This window comes from Nerophis lumbriciformis, linkage group LG29 (genome assembly GCF_033978685.3).
Source record: "Nerophis lumbriciformis linkage group LG29, RoL_Nlum_v2.1, whole genome shotgun sequence".
NCBI classification, from domain to species: Eukaryota; Metazoa; Chordata; class Actinopteri; order Syngnathiformes; family Syngnathidae; genus Nerophis; species Nerophis lumbriciformis.
Genome location: NC_084576.2, coordinates 30911225 through 30934000, shown reverse-complemented (window position 1 = coordinate 30934000; position 22776 = coordinate 30911225). Strand labels below are relative to the sequence as shown.

The 22776-nt window shown below is 41.4% G+C and overlaps 1 protein-coding gene across 11 annotated transcripts in view; it reads right to left on the bottom strand.

Moving 5' to 3' along the window:
• Positions 1-22776, bottom strand: part of syne1b (spectrin repeat containing, nuclear envelope 1b) — a 469384-nt gene that overhangs the window by 400797 nt on the left and 45811 nt on the right. For all 11 annotated transcript variants that reach the window (XM_072911924.1, XM_072911927.1, XM_061924513.1 and 8 more), the window contains 7 exons: positions 14428-14535; positions 14227-14364; positions 13947-14111; positions 9555-9667; positions 9320-9488; positions 9152-9248; positions 4807-5009 (listed from right to left, as the gene is read on the bottom strand). In XM_072911924.1, coding sequence (XP_072768025.1) covers positions 4807-5009; positions 9152-9248; positions 9320-9488; positions 9555-9667; positions 13947-14111; positions 14227-14364; positions 14428-14535 — 993 coding nt within the window. The remainder of the gene's footprint in view (positions 1-4806; positions 5010-9151; positions 9249-9319; positions 9489-9554; positions 9668-13946; positions 14112-14226; positions 14365-14427; positions 14536-22776) is intronic.

The window sequence follows — 22776 nt, the reverse complement described above, 5'->3', positions numbered from 1 at the left end:
CGTCTACGCTCCGTAATATCATCAAAAGGTTCAGAGAATCTGGAGAAATCACTGCACGTAAGCGATGATATTACGGACCTTCGATCCGTCAGGCAGTACTGCATCAAAAAGCGACATCAGTGTGTAAAGGATATCACCACGAGGGTCACGTTGTGTAAATGGTAAATAAAAAGAGAATACAACAAATCCTTTTCAACTTATATTCAATTGAATAGACTGCAAAGACAAGATATTTCATGTTCACACTGCTAAACTTTGTTATTTTTTGCAAATATTAGCTCATTTGGAATTTGATGCCTGCAACATGTTTCAAAAAAGCTGGCACAAGTGGCAAAAAAAGAGTGAGAAAGTTGAGGAATGCTCATCCAACACTTATTTGGAACATCCCACAGGTGAGCATGCTAATTGGGAACGGGTGGGTGCCATGATTGGGTATAAAAGCAGCTTCCATGAAATGCTCAGTCATTCACAAACAAGGACGGGGCGAGGGTCACCACTTTGTCAACAAATGCCTGAGAAAATTGTTTAAGAACAACATTTCTCAACCAGCTATTGCAAGGAATTTAGGGATTTCACCATCTACGGTCCGTAATATCATCAAAAGGTTCCGAGAATCTGGAGAAATCACTGCACGTAAGCCGTGATATTACGGACCTTCGATCCCTCAGGCGGTACGGCATCAAAAAGCGACATCAGTGTGTAAAGGATATCACCACATGGCATACCTGCCAACTTTTGAAATCAGAAAAACCTAGTAGCCAGGGTCCAGGGGCCGCAGGCCCCGGTAGGTCCAGGACAAAGTCCTGGTGGGGGGTTCAGGCTTCGCCCCCCGACGCAAAATGATTATTAGCATTCAGACAGGTTAAAATGTTGCTAAAACCATCACTTTTCTATCAGTCACAGTGACTTTTCAAAACAAAAATATTACAGCAAAAATCATATGGGTTGATTGACATGTTTATTCTGTAAGCTAACTTCAATAGTTTGAAATTATTTTGACAGTTAATGCCAGTTATCCTGTCAACCTTTCACAAGACTTCAATTTGTTAATTGAAAGTATAAACACTTTTTACAGTAAACAAATGGTAAAACAGTACTAAACAATTCCATTAAAAAAAAAATTGGTGTCATTATTAATTTCTGTCCAAGCTTGTATAATCTACTGCCTTGTTCAATTGTAAAAAATATTCTGTGCCTAAAATTCACATTTCTCTCACAATTATCATACTGTAAACATGGTAAGCTAACTTCATTAAAATTAATAGTCCTGTCAATAGCATGGAATTACAATTCAAATGTAGTTTTTTTGTAAGCCTTTCAAAAGAATTAAAAATATGAAAAATTAATGCAAATTAATTGAAGCCATCAGACACTTGAAAAGTGGCACATCACATCTCTAATGTAATCATTTGAACTTTTCAACAGAAATAGCACTGCAAAAATATTAAGGACATACTTCTGTATTTTGGTAGTTATGCTGTCAACATTTAACAAGATTTCTTCAACTTGGACTTGAAAGCATAAATAGTATAAACACTTTTAACAGTATAACAGTACTAAACAATTCTAATAGATAACATTGGTGTCATTACCTTTTTGTGGCTAAAATCCAAATTTATTCTATCAGATTGATGTGATCATGCCAGTGCGATTGGAAGTCCATGCTCAATTATTGCCTCCGTAAATAAAACTTCGGCATTTATCACATCCAAAGAATCTGTTTGGGCGACGAAAAACGTTGAAAGTTTTCCACTTGTATCGCTAGCAACGGCATCAGACTTGTGTTTTTTTGTCCCAACGTGGTCTTTTACATCGCTAATTCCTCCGTGTCCGATCGAAAAATCTTGTCTGCACAAGGTGCAATTCGCGTAGTTTTCACCCTTTTTGGAACGGATAATTATTCCCGGATAGGCTTTTGAATATTCTTCACGGAATGACTGCAGTTTTCTTTTCGGTTTAAGACTCGTTTGCGATTTTTCTCCGGCTGATTCCATGATCGTTCGCTCGTTTGGAAACAATGGCAACTGGTGCCTCGTGCTTGGCAGCGGTGCTATAAATAGCCTCGCGCATGGCATTCGGAATGGCTCGATAGGAAGTTACGGGAAGCAGTGTCGATTGTCATTGTTGTTACGCGATTTCGTGAATAAAACTTTAAAAAAAAAAAAAAATTGTAATTAATGAAAAACCGTATTTTTTATCACTGCAACCGTAACCCGGAATAGGTTGATGAAAACCGTACTAATTACGGGAAAACCGGAGTAGTTGGCAGGTATGACATGGGCTCAGGAACACTTCAGAAAACCACTGTCAGTAACTACAGTCGGTCGCTACATCTGTAAGTGCAAGTTAAAACTCTACTATGCAAAGCCAAAGCCATTTATCAACAACACCCAGAAACGCCGCCGGCTTCGCTGGGCCCGAGCTCATCTAAGATGGACAGATGCAAAGTGGAAAAGTGTTCTGTAGTCTGACGAGTCCACATTTCAAATTGTTTTTGGAAACTGTGGACCAAAAAGGAAAAGAACCATTCGGATTGTTCTAGGCGCAAAGTGTATGATGGTATGAGGGTGTATTAGTGCCCAAGGCATGGGTAACTTACACATCTGTTTTTATATGACTTCATTAAATATTTGGATATATTTAGTGTTTGGCACAGACGAACCGGAGCACGAGGGAATAGAAATAAGACGAAACAAAACAGGCAGCGGGGGAAATCGTGAGGACAAGACAACAACAAAAAAATAATGTATTTTCCGAACTATAAGCCATAACTACGCTTTGAACCCTGCGGCTTATAAAATGGTGCGGTTAATTTATGGATGTTTTGTATTCAATATATAGTTTTTATAGAACATCAACAGAGACGCAGAAAAGATGTTATTGTTTGTGCTATGGCGCCATCTTTTGGACGCGTTTTCTCACTGCGGGTGCTGCAAGTCAAAATTGCACTTCCTGTTTTTTGGTTAGAGGAAACAATACACAAGTCTTCAGCTTGATGGCATGTAGGGGCTGGTGCCAGCAACTCCGAGTGTTTTTACTGCTAAATAAATTAATAAATATTATTAAGTTTTCAATCTCAATTTATTGGGAGCGTTAAAAAAAATTATGTCCCCGAGGGAGGCATGACTAAGATAATTGAGAAGCTAAGAACCTAATAATTATTGCTTGCAAAAGAACGGTTGCGTTTCATTATTTGCTGTGGTAGAATCCAGATGAATACTGCCATGCTTTTATTTTGACGCTAATTTTGCATTGAACGGGAACTTTTGATGCTTGTTTTAAGGCAGGGGTGCTCACACTTTTTCTGCAGGCGAGCTACTTTTCAATTGATCAAGTCGTGGGGATCTACCTCATTCATATATATCATTTATATTTACTTATTTATGAAATATATGTTTTTGTTAACAAGTTAAAGGTGTTTAATGATAATGCAAGCATGTTTAATACATATAGTTAATATTGTTAATAAATTAAAGGTGTTTAATGATAATACAAGTATGTTTAATACATATAGTTAATATTGTTAACAAGTTAAAGGTGTTTAAAGATAATACAAGCATGTTTAACACATAGTTAATATTGTTAATAAGTTAAAGGTGTTTAAAGATAATGCAAACATGTTTAACACATATAGTTACTATTGTTAACAAGTTAAAGATATTTAGTGATAATGCAAGCATGTTTAACACATATAGTTAATATTGTTAATACATTAAAGGTGTTTAATGATAATACAAGAATGTTTAACACATAGTTAATATTGTTAACAAGTTAAAGGTGTTTAAAGATAATACAAGCATGTTTAACACATAGTTAATATTGTTAATAAGTTAAAGGTGTTTAAAGATAATGCAAACATGTTTAACACATATAGTTACTATTGTTAACAAGTTAAAGATGTTTAGTGATAATGCAAGCATGTTTAACACATATAGTTAATATTGTTAATACATTAAAGGTGTTTAATGATAATACAAGAATGTTTAACACATAGTTAATATTGTTAACAAGTTAAAGGTGTTTAAAGATAATACAAGCATGTTTAACACTTATAGTTAATATTGGTAATAAGTTAAATGTGTTTAAAGATAATACAAGCATGTTTAACACATATAGTTAATATTGTTAATAAGTTAAAGGTGTTTAAAGATAATACAAGCATGTTTAACACATATAGATTCCTTTCTTTCATGAAGACAAGAATATAAGTTGGTGTATTACCTGATTCTGATGACTTGCATTGATTGGAATCAGACAGTGGTGCTGATAACGTCCGCATTTTCGAATGGAGGAGAAAAAAAGTCCTCCTTTCTGTCCAATACCACATGAAAGTGGTTGGTTTTTGGCATCTTATTTATCCAGCTTCCGCACTCCTTTGTATACACTTTACAAGAAACACATTGTCGGCAAACTCCGTAGCTTGCTAGCTTGTGCACGCCAGCTTTCTGAGACTCTTATTTTGGTAGCGCAGGCAGGATGAAGCAGCGCTTTTATTGTGCAACTGTGCAGTCGGTCTTTGGAGTTTTGACGACAGGTACGGCGCCAGAGTCTGTTGAAATAAAGTGTTTCTCGCCTTCCAGTCGGTAATTTTAATGAGCTGGCAGCAGCCAGCGTCATCTCAGAAGACCCTCGGGTGCCGTGAATGTCAATCAAGTGACGAAAGTGACGTCATAGTGAAGATTTATGATCGCTCATTTTTAGGACTATTTTTTTAATGGCTGGCTGGTGATCGACTGACACACCCTCCGAGATCGACCGGTAGCTCGCGATCGACGTAATGAGCACCCCTGTTTTAAGGTCACTTACACGCTTGGCGCCCTCCGACTGGTTGAGCATGTGCTCGGCGTCCTCCAGCCACGCCTGGAGCGCCGCCACCGTGCCGCTGTACTTCTCCCAGTTGGAGGTGACCTCCTCCAGCATGCTGCGGACGCTGCGCACCTCCAGCGCCAGGTTCCTCCACTGAGCCGTGGCATCGCAGAGGAATCTGGTCACGCCCTCCGCTTCGTCGACTAGGGAGTTTTGAAAAGGGAAACTGGTCATTGACAGAATGCATTTGATTATGTTGATCATGTTGAGCCATGAAATCCCCTCAACAGGCATTTGATGTAAGTCTTATATTTTGTGGTGTGAAGAAAACAGAAAAGGACACAAGCAAGTTTTGAAGCTGCCATTCTCTATTTAGACGTGCCTTTGATGCAAGTCTTAGCGCCTACAAAAGGGGTGTCCAAACTTTTACTACCGAGTAGGGATGTCCCGATCCAGGTTTTTGCACTTCCGATCCGATACCGATACTGACCGATACTGGCCTATCCGAGCATGTATTAAAGTTGAAAGTTATTTAGCCTACTTAGTTGTCAGAATCATGTTGAAAAGGGTTTTAGTACTCTTGATAACAACTAGCCAGCTGAATTAGGGGAGTTTGAATAATACACAATGGTTGGTAACAAGAAACTGACCTGTTTATTCAAGGATAAACACAAAATAGACAAAATTATACATGACAAACAGAAATGGCATCATTGAACTAGGGCTGGGCGATATGGCCTTTTTTTAATATTGCCATATTTTAAAGCCATATTGCGATACACAATATATATCTGGATATTTTGCCTTAGCCTTGAATGAACACTTGATGCATATAATCACAGCAGTATGATGATTCTATGTGTTTTGATTGATTGATTGACAACTTTTATTAGTAGGTTGCACAGTGAAGTACATATTCCGTACAATTGACCACTAAATGGTAACACCCCAATAAGTTTTTCCACTTGTTTAAGTCGGGGTCCACTTAAATTGATTCATGATGCAGATATATACTATCAGATATATACTATCATCATAATACAGTCATCACACAAGATAATCACATTGAATTATTTACATTATTTATAATCCAGGGTGTGGAGGGGGGCGCCTGATGTAAGTGTCAAAAAAGACAGCCAAAAGAGTTTGATATGAGGATAAATCTAAAGTTAAAATATAGGGTAGAAATGCACCCATTTGCAGGAAATGTAGTCTTGATTTTCAAAATGTTCTTTCAAGGCTTGCATGTCTACATTAAAACATTCTTCTTCATACTGCATTAATATATGCTACTTTTAAACTTTCATGCAGAGAAGGAAATCACAACTAAAAAAATCACAAATTTTTTCATACGGTGTTGATGTGGAAATTTTTGCCTCGGCATTTTGATGGTGTGGACGTGTGGCACCGAATGGAGATAAGCGTCTCGACAGACCTTATAATATTTGAACAATGATGACGAAAACTGTTTTCTCTGTCGTGTCCGTGTGTCGAAAATTGTTATGCGCTTTTTTTTTTTTTTTTGATTTTGTGCGTGGCATATAATTGCTATGCACAAGCGCGCACCTTAGAGGGAGCTTGGTCACACGGCTGCACTAGCATCACAGCTAACGTGAGCCGTGCTGCTACCTCTGTGCTGGGAGAGGACGTATACGTATGTGACGTATGACGTGACAGTATGTGACGTGTGTAAGAAGGTGCGCTTGCTGTCTGTGAGAGGGAGACACAGAAAAGAGTGAGAAGAGCCTGTCGTGTAATGCCAGCAGCTAAAAGCAACTGCGTGAGAATCCACAGACCTGTGGATGTGTTGAAGGTGTGCTGAAAAATGCGGAACGGAAATTACGGAGCAGCAGAAAAGTGGAATGTATTATTTAAATCGGTGCGTTGGAAAACACGGATCTGGATCGGCATTTTTCCATGCCTTGCCGATACGCATTTTTTGGCAAATATCGGCGGCCGATCCGATCCAAATATCGGATCGGGACATCCCTACTACCGAGTGCCGCAGACTGAAAAATCAAAACATGCGCGGGCCATTTTTATGTTTCATTTTTCATTTTCCAAACCATAAGGCAGAACTGGGAAAATATTTTGACTCGGGGGCCACATTGAGATAAAAAATGTGTCTGGGGGGGCCAATGTGTATACATTTTATTTACACACTTAGCTGTAAAAATCTGCTATATAGTATTAGTGTTTGGGTCCCTTTTTTCCATACTTGCCAACCTTGAGACCTCCGATTTCGGGAGGTGGGGGGAGGGGGTGGGCGTGGGCGTGGTCGGGGTGGGACGGGGCTAAACGGGGAGGAGTATATTTACAGCTAGAATTCACCAAGTCAAGTATTTCATATATACATACAGGTAAAAGCCAGTAAATTAGAATATTTTGAAAAACTTGATTTATTTCAGTAATTGCATTCAAAAGGTGTAACTTGTACATTATATTTATTCATTGCACACAGACTGATGCATTCAAATGTTTATTTCATTTAATTTTGATGATTTGAAGTGGCAACAAATGAAAATCCAAAATTCTGTGTGTCACAAAATTAGAATATTACTTAAGGCTAATACAAAAAAGGGATTTTTAGAAATGTTGGCCAACTGAAAAGTATGAAAATGAAAAATATGAGCATGTACAATACTCAATACTTGGTTGGAGCTCCTTTTGCCTCAATTACTGCGTTAATGCGGCGTGGCATGGAGTCGATGAGTTTCTGGCACTGCTCAGGTGTTATGAGAGCCCAGGTTGCTCTGATAGTGGCCTTCAACTCTTCTGCGTTTTTGGGTCTGGCATTCTGCATCTTCCTTTTCACAATACCCCACAGATTTTCTACGGGGCTAAGGTCAGGGGAGTTGGCGGGCCAATTTAGAACAGAAATGCCATGGTCCGTAAACCAGGCACGGGTAGATTTTGCGCTGTGTGCAGGCGCCAAGTCCTGTTGGAACTTGAAATCTCCATCTCCATCTCCATAGAGCAGGTCAGCAGCAGGAAGCATGAAGTGCTCTAAAACTTGCTGGTAGACGGCTGCGTTGACCCTGGATCTCAGGAAACAGAGTGGACCGACACCAGCAGATGACATGGCACCCCAAACCATCACTGATGGTGGAAACTTTACACTAGACTTCAGGCAACGTGGATCCTGTGCCTCTCCTGTCTTCCTCCAGACTCTGGGACCTCGATTTCCAAAGGAAATGCAAAATTTGCATGGTTGGGTGATGGTTTGGGGTGCCATGTCATCTGCTGGTGTCGGTCCACTCTGTTTCCTGAGATCCAGGGTCAACGCAGCCGTCTACCAGCAAGTTTTAGAGCACTTCATGCTTCCTGCTGCTGACCTGCTCTATGGAGATGGAGATTTCAAGTTCCAACAGGACTTGGCGCCTGCACACAGCGCAAAATCTACCCGTGCCTGGTTTACGGACCATGGTATTTCTGTTCTAAATTGGCCCGCCAACTCCCCTGACCTTAGCCCCATAGAAAATCTGTGGGGTATTGTGAAAAGGAAGATGCAGAATGCCAGACCCAAAAACGCAGAAGAGTTGAAGGCCACTATCAGAGCAACCTGGGCTCTCATAACACCTGAGCAGTGCCAGAAACTCATCGACTCCATGCCACGCCGCATTAACGCAGTAATTGAGGCAAAAGGAGCTCCAACCAAGTATTGAGTATTGTACATGCTCATATTTTTCATTTTCATACTTTTCAGTTGGCCAACATTTCTAAAAATCCCTTTTTTGTATTAGCCTTAAGTAATATTCTAATTTTGTGACACACGGAATTTTGGATTTTCATTTGTTGCCACTTCAAATCATCAAAATTAAATGAAATAAACATTTGAATGCATCAGTCTGTGTGCAATGAATAAATATAATGTACAAGTTACACCTTTTGAATGCAATTACTGAAATAAATCAAGTTTTTCAAAATATTCTAATTTACTGGCTTTTACCTGTATATATATCCATCCATCCATCCATTTACTCCCGCTTATTCCCTTCGGGGTCGCAGGGATATATATATATATATATATATATATATATATATATGAAATCCTTGACTTGGTGAATTCTAGCTGTAAATATACTCCTCCACTCTTAACCATGCCCCAACCACGCCCCCCGCACCCACCCCCCACCCCCCACCTCCCGAAGTTGGAGGTCTCAAGGTTGGCAAGTATGCACTAATACCAAAAGTCGCAATGTCCGATAGTTTAGTTTAGATTAGTTGCGGGCTGCAAATGTACCCCAGGCTGCACTTAGGACACCCCTGGCCTATAACATTAAACTATTGTTTATTACGAGGGCATACCATCATTATTACCGCTTCTGTGCTCAAAAAGGCTTACTTGTACTCTCAGACTTCACATAGACGTCCGCCGCTTGCTTGAGTGCCGAGAAGAGGACCTCATACTGGTCCAAGAACCGGTGGCCCTCAATTAATGTCTCGGGGAAGGAAAAAAAATGAGTTTAGTACGCCGTAACGACACCTCTGCATGGTTCCTCGCTGAACTCACCAGGTAATTCTGCAGCAGGAGCTCCACCGAGTCTTTCCTGCCGTACTTAATGATCCATGACTTGAGTTTTGATTCGGCCAACAGGAGGAAAGCCATGAGTCGGTACTTCATTTCCCAGAATTCCAGTTTAATCAGGTGGCCGTGTGAGGACGTGGACACAAAGTTAAACCTGAAAGTTGAAGATGTGCTTGATAATGTTCGAGGCGCTGGAAGGGTTTTTACGAGGTCATCTTACCGCTCAGCCATATCTTGGAGCTGCTCTGGCGGAACCGGGACACCATTGACCGATCGGTCTCTGTGGATCTGCTGGAAGGGTTGTCTGTGTGACTCCAGGTTTTTCAACACCTCCTGCAAAAATTCGTAGAGCCGTTATAAAACCGGACCTTCCTTGAAGCCATCCTGTAGAACAGGGCTCAGTATGGTTTGTGGGCGGGGCCAAACAAGGCGGCAAATAGACACAACAGACAACTCAAAGGGCACAATTCTCAGGGCATTTAGCGGATCAACCAATCTAAGTGAATGAGTATGAACTGATGAAGCCTGCTCGGATGAAAGGCAAGACATTTGTGATTAAGGGCTATATACAAACCCCGTTTCCATATGAGTTGGGAAATTGTGTTAGATGTAAATATAAACGGAATACAATGATTTGCAAATCCTTTTCAACCCATATTCAATTGAATGCACTACAAAGACAACATATTTGATGTTCAAACTGTTTTTTTGCAAATAATAATTAACTTAGAATTTCATGGCTGCAACACGTGCCAAAGTAGTTGGGAAAGGGCATGTTCACCACTGTGTTACATGGCCTTTCCTTTTAACAACACTCAGTAAAGGTTTGGGAACTGAGGAGACACATTTTTGAAGCTTCTCAGGTGGAATTATTTCCTACTCTTGCTTGATGTACAGCTTAAGTTGTTCAACAGTCCGGGGGTCTCCGTTGAGCTATTTTAGGCTTCATAATGCGCCACACATTTTCAATGGGAGACAGGTCTGGACTACAGGCAGGCCAGTCTAGTACACGCACTCTTTTACTATGAAGCCACGTTGATGTAACACGTGGCTTGGCATTGTCTTGCTGAAATAAGCAGGGGCGTCCATGATAACGTTGCTTGGATGGCAACATATGTTGCTCCAAAACCTGTATGTACCTTTCAGCATTAATGGCGCCTTCACAGATGTGTAAGTTACCCATGTCTTGGGCACTAATACACCCCCATACCATCACACATGCTGGCTTTTACACTTTGCGCCTAGAACAATCCAGATGGTTCTTTTCCTCTTTGGTCCAGAGGACACGACGTCCACAGTTTCCAAAAACAATTTGAAATGTGGACTTGTCAGACCACAGAACACTTTTTCCACTTTGTATCAGTCCATCTTAGATGAGCTCGGGCCCAGCGAAGCCGACGGCGTTTCTGGGTGTTGTTGATAAACGTTTTTTGCCTTGCATAGGAGAGTTTTAACTTGCACTTACAGATGTAGCTGTTGGAATAATTGTTTGTAAGTTATCACAAAAGAAACGTTGTATTATGAATGCTGTCTTTCGAGGCCTAACAAGAGGAAGAATGCTCATGAAACGCCACTGTGATTTCAACACGGACAGATGGCAGGATCTGCTCAACTCCCAGAGGAACTCTCTTTGAAGTGTTAAACGAACTCTCTTTGAAGTATTTCACAAACTCTCTTCCAACTGTTTGGTGACCGAGGTCAACGCTGTTTACGACCCGCTGCCCTCTTGAAGTCCCTGTGGTCAGGAGACGGGAGGGGTTATCCATTGTTCTCCAACACCTGCCCCAGCTGGATCCAGGAAGAGCCCAAGCCCGAGAAATCCTCTTTTTGGACTTCAAAGCGACCGAAAACAATGACTCTTTTACACACTTACCATTCCTGCTGTGACATATGTTGGTGCGTGAACATGGAACATCTGAATTAAAAGAGGAGACGAAAACCTTCTTCGTCAGAGCGTGGTGCAGGACTGTGCAGAGAGTGCAGCGGCCATGTCTCTCCTCAATATTGAGTCCAAATTGAATTCTGTCTCTGTTTGATTCCTTGCCTTTTGTCTTGTTTAATAGATGTCCTGTGTTTGAACGTGACAGTAGCGACCAACTGTAGTTACTGACAGTGGGTTTCTGAAGTGGTCCTGAGCCCATGTGGTGATATCCTTTATACACTGATGTCGCTTGTTGATGCAGTACAGCCTGAGGGATGGAAGGTCACGGGCCTAGCTGCTTACGTGCAGTGATTTCTCCAGATTTTCTGAACCCTTTGATGATATTACGGAGCGTAGATGGTGAAATCCCTAAATTCCTTGCAATAGCTGCTTGAGAAATGTTGTTCTTAAACAATTTGCTCAGGCATTTGTTGACAAAGTGGTGACCCTCGCCCCGTCCTTGTTTGTGAATGACTGAGCATTTCATGGAATCTACTTTTATAGCCAATCATGGCACCCACCTGTTCCCAATTTGCCTGTTCACCTATGGCAGAGGTCGGCAACCCAAAATGTTGAAAGAGCCATATTGGACCAAAAATACAAAAACAAATCTGTCTGGAGCCGCAAAAAATGAAAAGCCATATTACATACAGATAGTGTGTCATGAGATATAAATTGAATTAAGAGGACTTATAGGAAACTAAATGAGCTCAAATATAGCTACGAATGAGGCATAATGATGCATAATATTGCTAGCCTAAATAGCATGTTAGCATCGATTAGCTTGCAGTCATGCAGTGACCAAATATGTCTGATTAGCACTCCACACAAGTCAATAACATCAACAAAACTCACCTTTCATGCACAACGTTAAAAGTTTGGTGGACAAAATGAGACAGAAAAAGATGTGGCATAAAACACGTCCTAGAAAGTCGGAGAAAGTTATACATGTAAACAAATTACGGTGAGTTCAAGGACCACCAAAATTAGTAGGACAAAACGGCGCTCGCCAAATACTCGAATCAGTGAAGCATGTTTAATATAAACAGTGTGCTTTATAACAATTTGGGAGGTTTGTGTCATGTTTGTCCTCCTACAGAAACCATATTAAAACAAAAAATTGATTTTTTTCCCCCTCATCTTTTTCCATTTTTCATACATTTTTTAAAAAGCTCCAGAGAGCCACCAGGGCGGCGCTAAAGAGCCGCATGCGGCTCTAGAGCCGCGAGTTGCCGATCCCTGACCTATGGGATGTTCCAAATAAGTGTTTGATGAGCATTCCTCAACTTTATCAGTATTTATTGCCACCTTTCCTAACTTCTTTGTCACGTGTTGCTGGCATCAAATTCTAAAGTTAATTATTATTTGCACAAAAAAAATTTTTCATCAGTTTGAACATCAAATATGTTGTCTTTGTAGCATATTCAACTGAATATGGGTTGGAAATGATTATTGTATTCCATTTATATTTACATCTAACCAGGGCCGGCCCGTGGCATAGGCCGTATAGGCAAATGCTAAGGGCGCCGTCCATCAGGGGGCGCCACGCCAGTGCCACAAATGTTGGAGAAAAAAAAAAAAAAGTTGGTACTATTATTTCTAAATACAAAAAATAATCCCACGTTAATTAAAATGCAAAGTAAAGCCTATATAATAGAAATATTATTTGTTACAACATTACACCCCCCCCCCACCCCCTCCCTTCCCGTATCATGACTCTTTTTGGACGTCACCACATCAAAAAATCAACACAAGATGTCAAAACGGCCAAAACTGTCAGGTGCCCAGGGAAGAAAAAAGAGAAAAGAAGAGGAGGAGAAACGAGAAAAAGACAAGAGGTAGCAGGTAGGTAACGTTAGCCTACATTAAATTATTTGTCTGTTACAGAATGTGATAGTAACCTGGCTTTTTAGCATTAAGCTAATGTTACATGATTCGGCAATTGCTAATCAATAAATAGCTAGTTCTGTTTTAACGTCGGGTTAATATTGTGGAGGGGGCTAAATTGTTATGGAAAATAATAATGTAACGTTAGGTAATTACAGTACTCCCACCTTACATTCCTCAGGGACATTTGTATTAGATCTTTTAAGCAGGTGTTTTTTGTTTACATTGTTATTGCCTTCTGGTTAGCTAATGTTTGCCCTGCAGGTAATAGTCACTTTTCCACCCCTTTATATATTAGGTATAGTTGTAAGCCTAGTTGTTAAAGTGCACATCATTAATGTAAATTGAGCAATATGTATGTAAAAAATATTGTATTTCATATATTAATTTTTTATTTTTTGCATTCATTTATTTATTCATATTTTTTTTAATCTTGTTAACTATTCTGATTGTTAATTTGCTTTCTTTAAGTAAAAAAAAGGTCAAAGACAAAGCTATTCGGTTTCTTGTGAGTATATACACTTCACTGCCGATGTGGGGGGGCGCCACATAATCTTGCCTAGGGCGCCAGATTGGTTAGGGCCGGGCCTGCATCTAACACAATTTCCCGACTCATATGGAAACGGGGTTAGTAAATAAGCTTTCATTGATCGATTGACTGAATGATTGATATCTGTCAGTAAACTTCATATGCAAGCACTACAAACTACAACAGAGAAGACAGGGAGAAGACAGTCGAAGTGGAGGCATGTAAATAAACAGTGCATCCACTGGAGGCTCCTATTAAAGAAAACCAAATCTGACCTTGTGCTTCTCTAATTTCCTGTGGAGAGCATTGGCCGTCTCCTCGTGAGCATGGTGGGTGGGCATGTCCTCCCTCAGGGCTATCTCGGCTCTGTGCAGCCAGGCTCCGATCACCCCCAGAGGACCCGGCAGGGACTTGTCCAGGTGGATGTGCCAGTCCAGCAGCTGCATTTTGGGGAGGGGGAAAAGGGCCATTAAAAGGTGTTCATATTGTCTCTGACATGCCAGTCTAGAGAACAAATCCTCTTCTGTGACAAGAAGGATTTGGACTCCCACCCACCCTGATGGACAGGCGGTCCCAGGCCTGCTTGACCAGAGCCTGGTCCACGGACAGTTTCCCGTCCTTGTGGACCGGCTGCAGCAGCGGATCCGTTTGCTTTTTCTTCATCTCGTACTGCACACGGAAGCTTTTAAAGGCCTAGAAAGAAAAAGAGCATGCGGTAAGAGCTGCTGGCGTTAACATTCTTTTATCGATACCTACCTGATACTTGTCTGTGAGACTCCCCTCGGCCGTCTGGGCTCTCAGCACATCTCTCTCCAGCTGGTCCAAAAACACCTTCAGCTCTCTCAGCATCTTGCGCTCCTCCCTCTGTCACATTCAGCAAACATTCAGACTGGAGTCCCCGCGAGCGAGCAAGACAGCGAGAGGATTATCATGCTCCTTTTTTTTCCTCCCCTCTCCGGTAAGCATGCTCTTCCGAACGTCAAACCTCACACTGGCATTCCAGAAAGACGTAAGATTAGAGCCAGACATCGACCAATATGGCTTTTTTCAGGGCCGAAACCGATTATTAGTCCTCAAGGAGATCGATAACTGATATTTGGAGCCGATATTCATGTGCATGAATAATGTATGACACTAAACAGCTGAATCGGTGACAAAGGGCAGCCTTGGCGGAGTCCAACCCTCACTGGAAACGTGTCCGACTTACTGCCGGCAATGCGGACCAAGCTCTGGCACTGATCATACAGGGAGCGGACCGCCACAATCAGACAGTCCGATACCCCATACTCTCTGAGCACTCCCCACAGGACTTCCCGAGGGACACGGTCGAATGCCTTCTCCAAGTCCACAAAGCACATGTAGACTGGTTGGGCAAACTCCCATGCACCCCCAAGGACCCTGCCGAGAGTATAGAGCTGGTCCACAGTTCCACGACCAGGACGAAAACCACACTGTTCCTCCTGAATCCGAGGTTCGACCATCCGGCGTAGCCTCCTCTCCAGTACACCTGAATAAACCTTACCGGGAAGGCTGAGGAGTGTGATCCCACGATAGTTGGAACACCCCTTCTTAAAGAGAGGAACCACCGCCGCGGTCTGCCAATCCAGAGGTACCGCCCCCGATTCTGTTCATAACTTTTATGGACAGAATTTCTAGGCGCAGTCAAGGCGTTGAGGGGATCTGGTTTGGTGGCTGCAGGATTAGCTCTCTGCTTTTTGCGGATGATGTGGTCCTGATGGCTTCATCTGACCAGGATCTTCAGCTCTCGCTGGATCGGTTCGCAGCCGAGTGTGAAGCGACTGGGATGAGAATCAGCACCTCCAAGTCCGAGTCCATGGTTCTCGCCCGGAAAAGGGTGGAGTGCCATCTCCGGGTTGGAGGAGTTCAAGTACCTCGGAGTCTTGTTCACGAGTGGGGGAAGAGTGGATCGTGAGATCGACAGGCAAATCAGTGCGGCGTCTTCAGTAATGCGGACGCTGTATCGATCCGTTGTGGTGAAGAAGGAGCTGAGCCGGAAGGCAAAGCTCTCGATTTACCGGTCGATCTACGTTCCCATCCTCACCTATGGTCATGAGCTTTGGGTTATGACCGAAAGGACAAGATCACGGGTACAAGCGGCCGAAATGAGTTTCCTCCGCCGGGTGGCGGGGCTCTCCCTTAGAGATAGGGTGAGAAGCTCTGTCATCCGGGGGGAGCTCAAAGTAAAGCCACTGCTCCTCCACATCGAGAGGAGCCAGATGAGGTGGTTCGGGCATCTGGTCAGGATGCCACCCGAACGCCTCCCTAGGGAGGTGTTTAGAGCACGTCCAACCGGTAGGAGGCCACGGGGAAGACCCAGGACACGTTGGGAAGACTATGTCTCCCGGCTGGCCTGGGAACGCCTCGAGATCCCCCGGGAAGAGCTGGACGAAGTGGCTGGGGAGAGGGAAGTCTGGGCTTCCCTGCTTAGGCTGCTGCCCCCGCGGCCCGACCTCGGATAAGCGGAAGAAGATGGATGGATGGATGGATGGATGGACGTAAGAGACTAGACGTATAAGATTTCATGGTATTTAGCGATTAGGAGTGACAGATTGTTTGGTAAACGTATAGCATGTTCTATATGTTATAGTTATTTGAATGACTCTTACCATAATATGTTACGTTAACATACCAGTTGGTTATTTATGCCTCATATAACGTACACTTATTCAGCCTGTTGTTCACTATTCTTGATTTATTTTAAATTGCCTTTCAAATGTCTATTCTTGGTGTTGGCTTTTATCAAATACATTTCCCCAAAAAATGCGACTTATACTCCAGTGCGACTTATATATGTTTTTTTCCTTCTTTATTATGCATTTTCGGCCGGTGCGACTTATACTTCGGAGCGACTTATACTCCGAAAAATACGGTAATATTCCTCAAGGAGGTCGATATTTGGAGCCGATATTCATGTGCATTAAATGTTATTTAAACATGAATAATGTATGACACTAAACAGCTGGACAAGGCTTTAAGTTGTTTTTTTTTTAAACATTATTTTTGAGGAAACATTGGATCAGTAGCAACTAGGGCTGTCTCGATACCAATATTTTGGTACCGGCACCAAAATTTATTTTGATGTTTTGCTAAATAAAGGGGATCAAAATTTTTTTAATTATCTGCCTTATTTGAACAAAAAATATTATGGTACATTAAACATATGTTTATTATTGTAATTTAGTCCTTAAATAAAATAGTGAACATACCAGACAACTTGTCTTTTAGTAGTAAGTAAACAAACAAAGACTCCTAATTACCGTATTTTTCGGAGTATAAGTCGCACCGGCCGAAAATGCATTATAAAGAAGGAAAAAAACATATATAAGTCGCATTTTTTGGAGAAATGTATTTGATAAAAGCCAACACCAAGAATAGACATTTGAAAGGCAATTTAAAATAAATGAAGAATAGTGAACAACAGGCTGAATAAGTGTACGTTATATGAGGCATAAATAACCAACTGGTATGTTAACGTAACATATTATGGTAAGAGTCATTCAAATAACTATAACATATAGAACATGCTATACGTTTACCAAACAATCTGTCACTCCTAATCGCTAAATCCCATGAAATCTTATACGTCTAGTCTCTTACGTGAATGAGATCAATAATATTATTTGATATTTTACGCTAATGTGTTAATCATTTCACACATAAGTCGCTCCTGAGTATAAGTCGCACCAACTATGAAAAAAACTGCGACTTATACTCCGAAAAATACGGTAGTCTGCTGATGTATGCAGTAACATATTGTGTCATTTATCATTCTTTTATTTTGTCAACATTATGAGGGACAAACTGTAAGAATGGATTATTAATCTACTTGTTCATTTACTATTAATATCTGCTTATTTTCTGTTTTAACATGTTCTATCTACACTTCTGTTCAAATGTAATAATCACTTATTCTTCTCCTGTTTGATACTTTACACTAGTTTTGGATGATACCACAAATTTAGGTATCGATCCGATACCAAAAAGTTACAGGATCATACAAGGGTCATAATTTAAGTCCTCATGTGTCCAGGGACGTATTTACTGACTTTATGAATATTATATGAATAATAAAAAATAAAAAAAGACTTTGTGACGATAAAAAATATTTAAGTAATCATTGTAGTATCGACTAGATACTACAATGATACTAAATACTGCTTTGTTCAAGTAAAGATAAATACTTAAATATCTGCTTGACTTATGATTTCAAAGCAAGTAATCCAACAAACTGTTCATGTAAAAATTTGACAGTAACATTTTTCTTACAGTAAAATCCACTTTCAATATAGAGTAATAATACACTATAAAACACAACAATCTTAGATTTTACAGTTTAAAAAACTTGCATGAATTTTTAAATTTAAAAAAAAAAATTTTTTTCCATTCCATTTATTTCAATTAAAAGTATTTTTTTATTTTATATGCTGTAAAAAATTTTTTTTTAAACCCTGCAAATATAACGGTAAAATTGTGGCGACTGAGCTGCCAGTTTTATACAGTACCATCTAAAGATGTGCTTTTGTACAGCATACGTAAAAAAAGACACACGTTTTATATATACACATTTAAATTCATGCTGTATATTAATCACTGTTAAAAGCGGCCCTTTGAAGGCCCCTGATCTACATTACTAATTATTTATTGTTTTAAATACCACATACTGGTATTATATGTGTATATAATGTATCTGATGATGTAGTTCTGTTGTAGTTGTAAAAAAATAATAAAATAAAGGCAGATACCGCGAAAAAGAGGCCGATACGATATATGTCAATATGCCAAAAATGGCCGCCAATAATTGGCCGATCCCTATTAAAGGGGAACATTATCAAAATTTCAGAATGGTTAAAACCATTAAAAATCAGTTCCCAGTGGCTTATTATATTTTTCGAAGTTTTTTTCAAAATTTTACCCATCATGCAATATCCCTAAAAAAAGCTTCAAAGTGCCTGATTTTAACCATCGTTATAAACACCCGTCCATTTTCCTGTGACGTCACATAGTGAAGCCAACACAAACGAACATGGCGGAAAGAACAGCAAGCTATATAGCGACATTAGCTCGGATTCAGACTCGGATTTCAGCGGCTTAAGCGATTCAACAGATTACGAATGTATTGAAACGGATGGTTGTAGTGTGGAGGCAGGTAGCGAAAACGAAATTGAAGAAGAAACTGAGCCATATCGGTTTGAACCGTATGCAAGCGAAACCGACGAAAACGACACGGGAGAAAGCGAGGACGAATTCGGCGATCGCCTTCTAACCAACGATTGGTATGTGTTTGTTTGGCATTAAAGGAAACTAACAACTATGAACTAGGTTTACAGCATATGAAATACATTTGGCAACAACATGCACTTTGAGAGTGCAGACAGCCCAGTTTTCATCAATTAATATATTCTGTAGACATACCCTCATCCGCGCTCTTTTCCTGAAAGCTGATCTGTCCAGTTTTGGAGTTGATGTCAGCAGGCCAGGGAAGCTAGGGTCGATATTCTTCTTTTGATCATCTTCAGTGGCATAAGGGACGGTGTGAGCCAAGACATCCAGGGGGTTTAGCTCGCTCGTCTGCGGGAACAAACTGCCGCCATTGCTTGCCGTGCTACCGAGGTCCTTTGTCCCTGAATTGCTCACACACTCCGGCAGATTCAATGGGGGTCTGGCGGCAGATTTCTTTGACTTTATGGTTGGAAATGCATCTGCTTTGAGCGTCGCAGGATATCCACGCATTCTTGCCATCTCTGTCGTAGCATAGCTACGACCTCGGACTATGTTAAGGTAACGTGCGGAGTTCCTCAGGGTTCGGTTCTTGGCCCTGCACTCTTTAGTATTTACATGCTGCCGCTAGGCGACATCATACGCAAATACGGTGTTAGCTTTCATTGTTATGCTGATGACAGCCAACTCTACATGCCCCTAAAGCTGACCAACACGCCGGATTGTAGTCAGCTGGAGGCGTGTCTTAATGAAATTAAACAATGGATGTCCGCTAACTTCTTGCAACTCAACGCCAAGGAAACGGAAATGCTGATTATCGGTCCTGCTAAACACCGACATTTATTTAAAAATACCACCTTAACATTTGACAACCAAACAATTACACAAGGCGACTCAGTAAAGATTCTGGGTATTATCTTCCACCCAACTCTCTCCTTTGAGTCACACATTAAGAGTGTTACTAAAACGGCCTTCTTTCATCTCCGTAATATCGCTAAAATTCGTTCTATTTTATCCACTAGCGACGCTGAGATCATTATTCATGCGTTCGTTACGTCTCGTCTCGACTACTGTAACGTATTATTTTCAGGTCTCCCTATGTCTAGCATTAAAAGATTACAGTTGGTACAAAATGCGGCTGCTAGACTTTTGACAAGAACAAGAAAGTTTGATCATATTACGCCTATACTGTATATACCTTTATATACATATATACATATATATATATACCTATACTGGCTCACCTGCACTGGCTTCGTGTGCACTTAAGATGTGACTTTAAGGTTTTACTACTTACGTATAAAATACTACACGGTCTAGCTCCGTCCTATCTTGTCGATTGCATTGTACCATATGTCCCGGCAAGAAATCTGCGTTCAAAGAACTCCGGCTTATTAGTGATTCCCAGAGCCCAAAAAAAGTCTGCGGGCTATAGAGCGTTTTCTATTGGGGCTCCAGTACTATGGAATGCCCTCCCGGTAACAATTAGAGATGCTACCTCAGTAGAAGCATTTAAGTCCCATCTTAAAACTCATTTGTATACTCTAGCCTTTAAATAGCCCCCCTGTTAGACCAGTTGATCTGCCGTTTCTTTTCTTTTCTCCTCTGCTTCCCTCTTCCTTGTGGAGGGGGAGGGGGGGGCACAGGTCCGGTGGCCATGGATGAAGTGCTGGCTGTCCAGAGTCGGGACCCGGGGTGGACCGCTCGCCTGTGCATCGGCTGGGAACATCTCTGCGCTGCTGACCCGTCTCCGCTCGGGATGGTGTCCTGCTGGCCCCACTATGGACTGGACTCTTACTATTATGTTGGATCCACTATGGACTGGACTCTCACACTATTATGTTAGATCCACTATGGACGGGACTCTCACACTATTATGTTAGATCCACTATGGACTGGACTCTCACACTATTATGTTAGATCCACTATGGACTGGACTCTCACACTATTATGTTAGATCCACTATGGACTGGACTCTCACAATATTATGTTAGATCCACTATGGACTGGACTCTCACACTATTATGTTAGATCCACTATGGACTGGACTCTCACTATTATGTTAGATCCACTATGGACTGGACTCTCACTATTATGTTAGATCCACTATGGACTGGACTCTCACTATTATGTTAGATCCACTATGGACTGGACTCTTACTATTATGTTGGATCCACTATGGACTGGACTCTCACTATTATGTTAGATCCACTATGGACTGGACTCTTACTATTATGTTGGATCCACTATGGACTGGACTCTCACAATATTATGTTAGATCCACTATGGACTGGACTCTTACTATTATGTTGGATCCACTATGGACTGGACTCTCACAATATTATGTTAGATCCACTATGGACTGGACTCTCACAATATTATGTCAGACCCACTCGACATCCATTGCTTTCGGTCTCCCCTAGAGGGGGGGGGGGGGTTACCCACATATGCGGTCCTCTCCAAGGTTTCTCATAGTCATTCACATCGACGTCCCACTGGGGTGAGTTTTTCCTTGCCCTTATGTGGGCTTTGTACCGAGGATGTCGTTGTGGCTTGTGCAGCCCTTTGAGACACTTGTGATTTAGGGCTATATAAATAAACATTGATTGATTGATTGATTGAGCTTTCGTCGGTAAAGTGTGCGGAACAAACGTCCAATTTCTTGCCACTTTGGCATCTTTGGGCCACTGGTGCAACTTGAATCCGTCCCTGTTCGTGTTGTTACACCCTCCGACAAGGCATGATGTCTCCAAGGTACGGAAAACAGTCGAAAAAACGGAAAATAACAGAGCTGATTTGACTCGGTGTTTGAGAAAATGGCGGATTGCTTCCCGATGTGACGCCACGTTGTGACGTCATCGCTCCGAGAGCGAATATTAGAAAGGCGTTTAATTCGCCAAAATTCACCCATTTAGAGTTCGGAAATCGGTTAAAAAAATATATGGTCTTTTTTCTGCAACATCAAGGTATATACAGGTAAAAGCCAGTAAATTAGAATATTTTGAAAAACTTGATTTATTTCAGTAATTGCATTCAAAAGGTGTAACTTGTACATTATATTTATTCATTGCACACAGACTGATGCATTCAAATGTTTATTTCATTTAATTTTGATGATTTGAAGTGGCAACAAATGAAAATCCAAAATTCCGTGTGTCACAAAATTAGAATATTACTTAAGGCTAATACAAAAAAGGGATTTTTAGAAATGTTGGCCAACTGAAAAGTATGAAAATGAAAAATGTGAGCATGTACAATACTCAATACTTGGTTGGAGCTCCTTTTGCCTCAATTACTGCGTTAATGCGGCGTGGCATGGAGTCGATGAGTTTCTGGCACTGCTCAGGTGTTATGAGAGCCCAGGTTGCTCTGATAGTGGCCTTCAACTCTTCTGCGTTTTTGGGTCTGGCATTCTGCATCTTCCTTTTCACAATACCCCACAGATTTTCTATGGGGCTAAGGTCAGGGGAGTTGGCGGGCCAATTTAGAACAGAAATACCATGGTCCGTAAACCAGGCACGGGTAGATTTTGCGCTGTGTGCAGGCGCCAAGTCCTGTTGGAACTTGAAATCTCCATCTCCATAGAGCAGGTCAGCAGCAGGAAGCATGAAGTGCTCTAAAACTTGCTGGTAGACGGCTGCGTTGACCCTGGATCTCAGCAAACAGAGTGGACCGACACCAGCAGATGACATGGCACCCCAAACCATCACTGATGGTGGAAACTTTACACTAGACTTCAGGCAACGTGGATCCTGTGCCTCTCCTGTCTTCCTCCAGACTCTGGGACCTCGATTTCCAAAGGAAATGCAAAATTTGCATGGTTGGGTGATGGTTTGGGGTGCCATGTCATCTGCTGGTGTCGGTCCA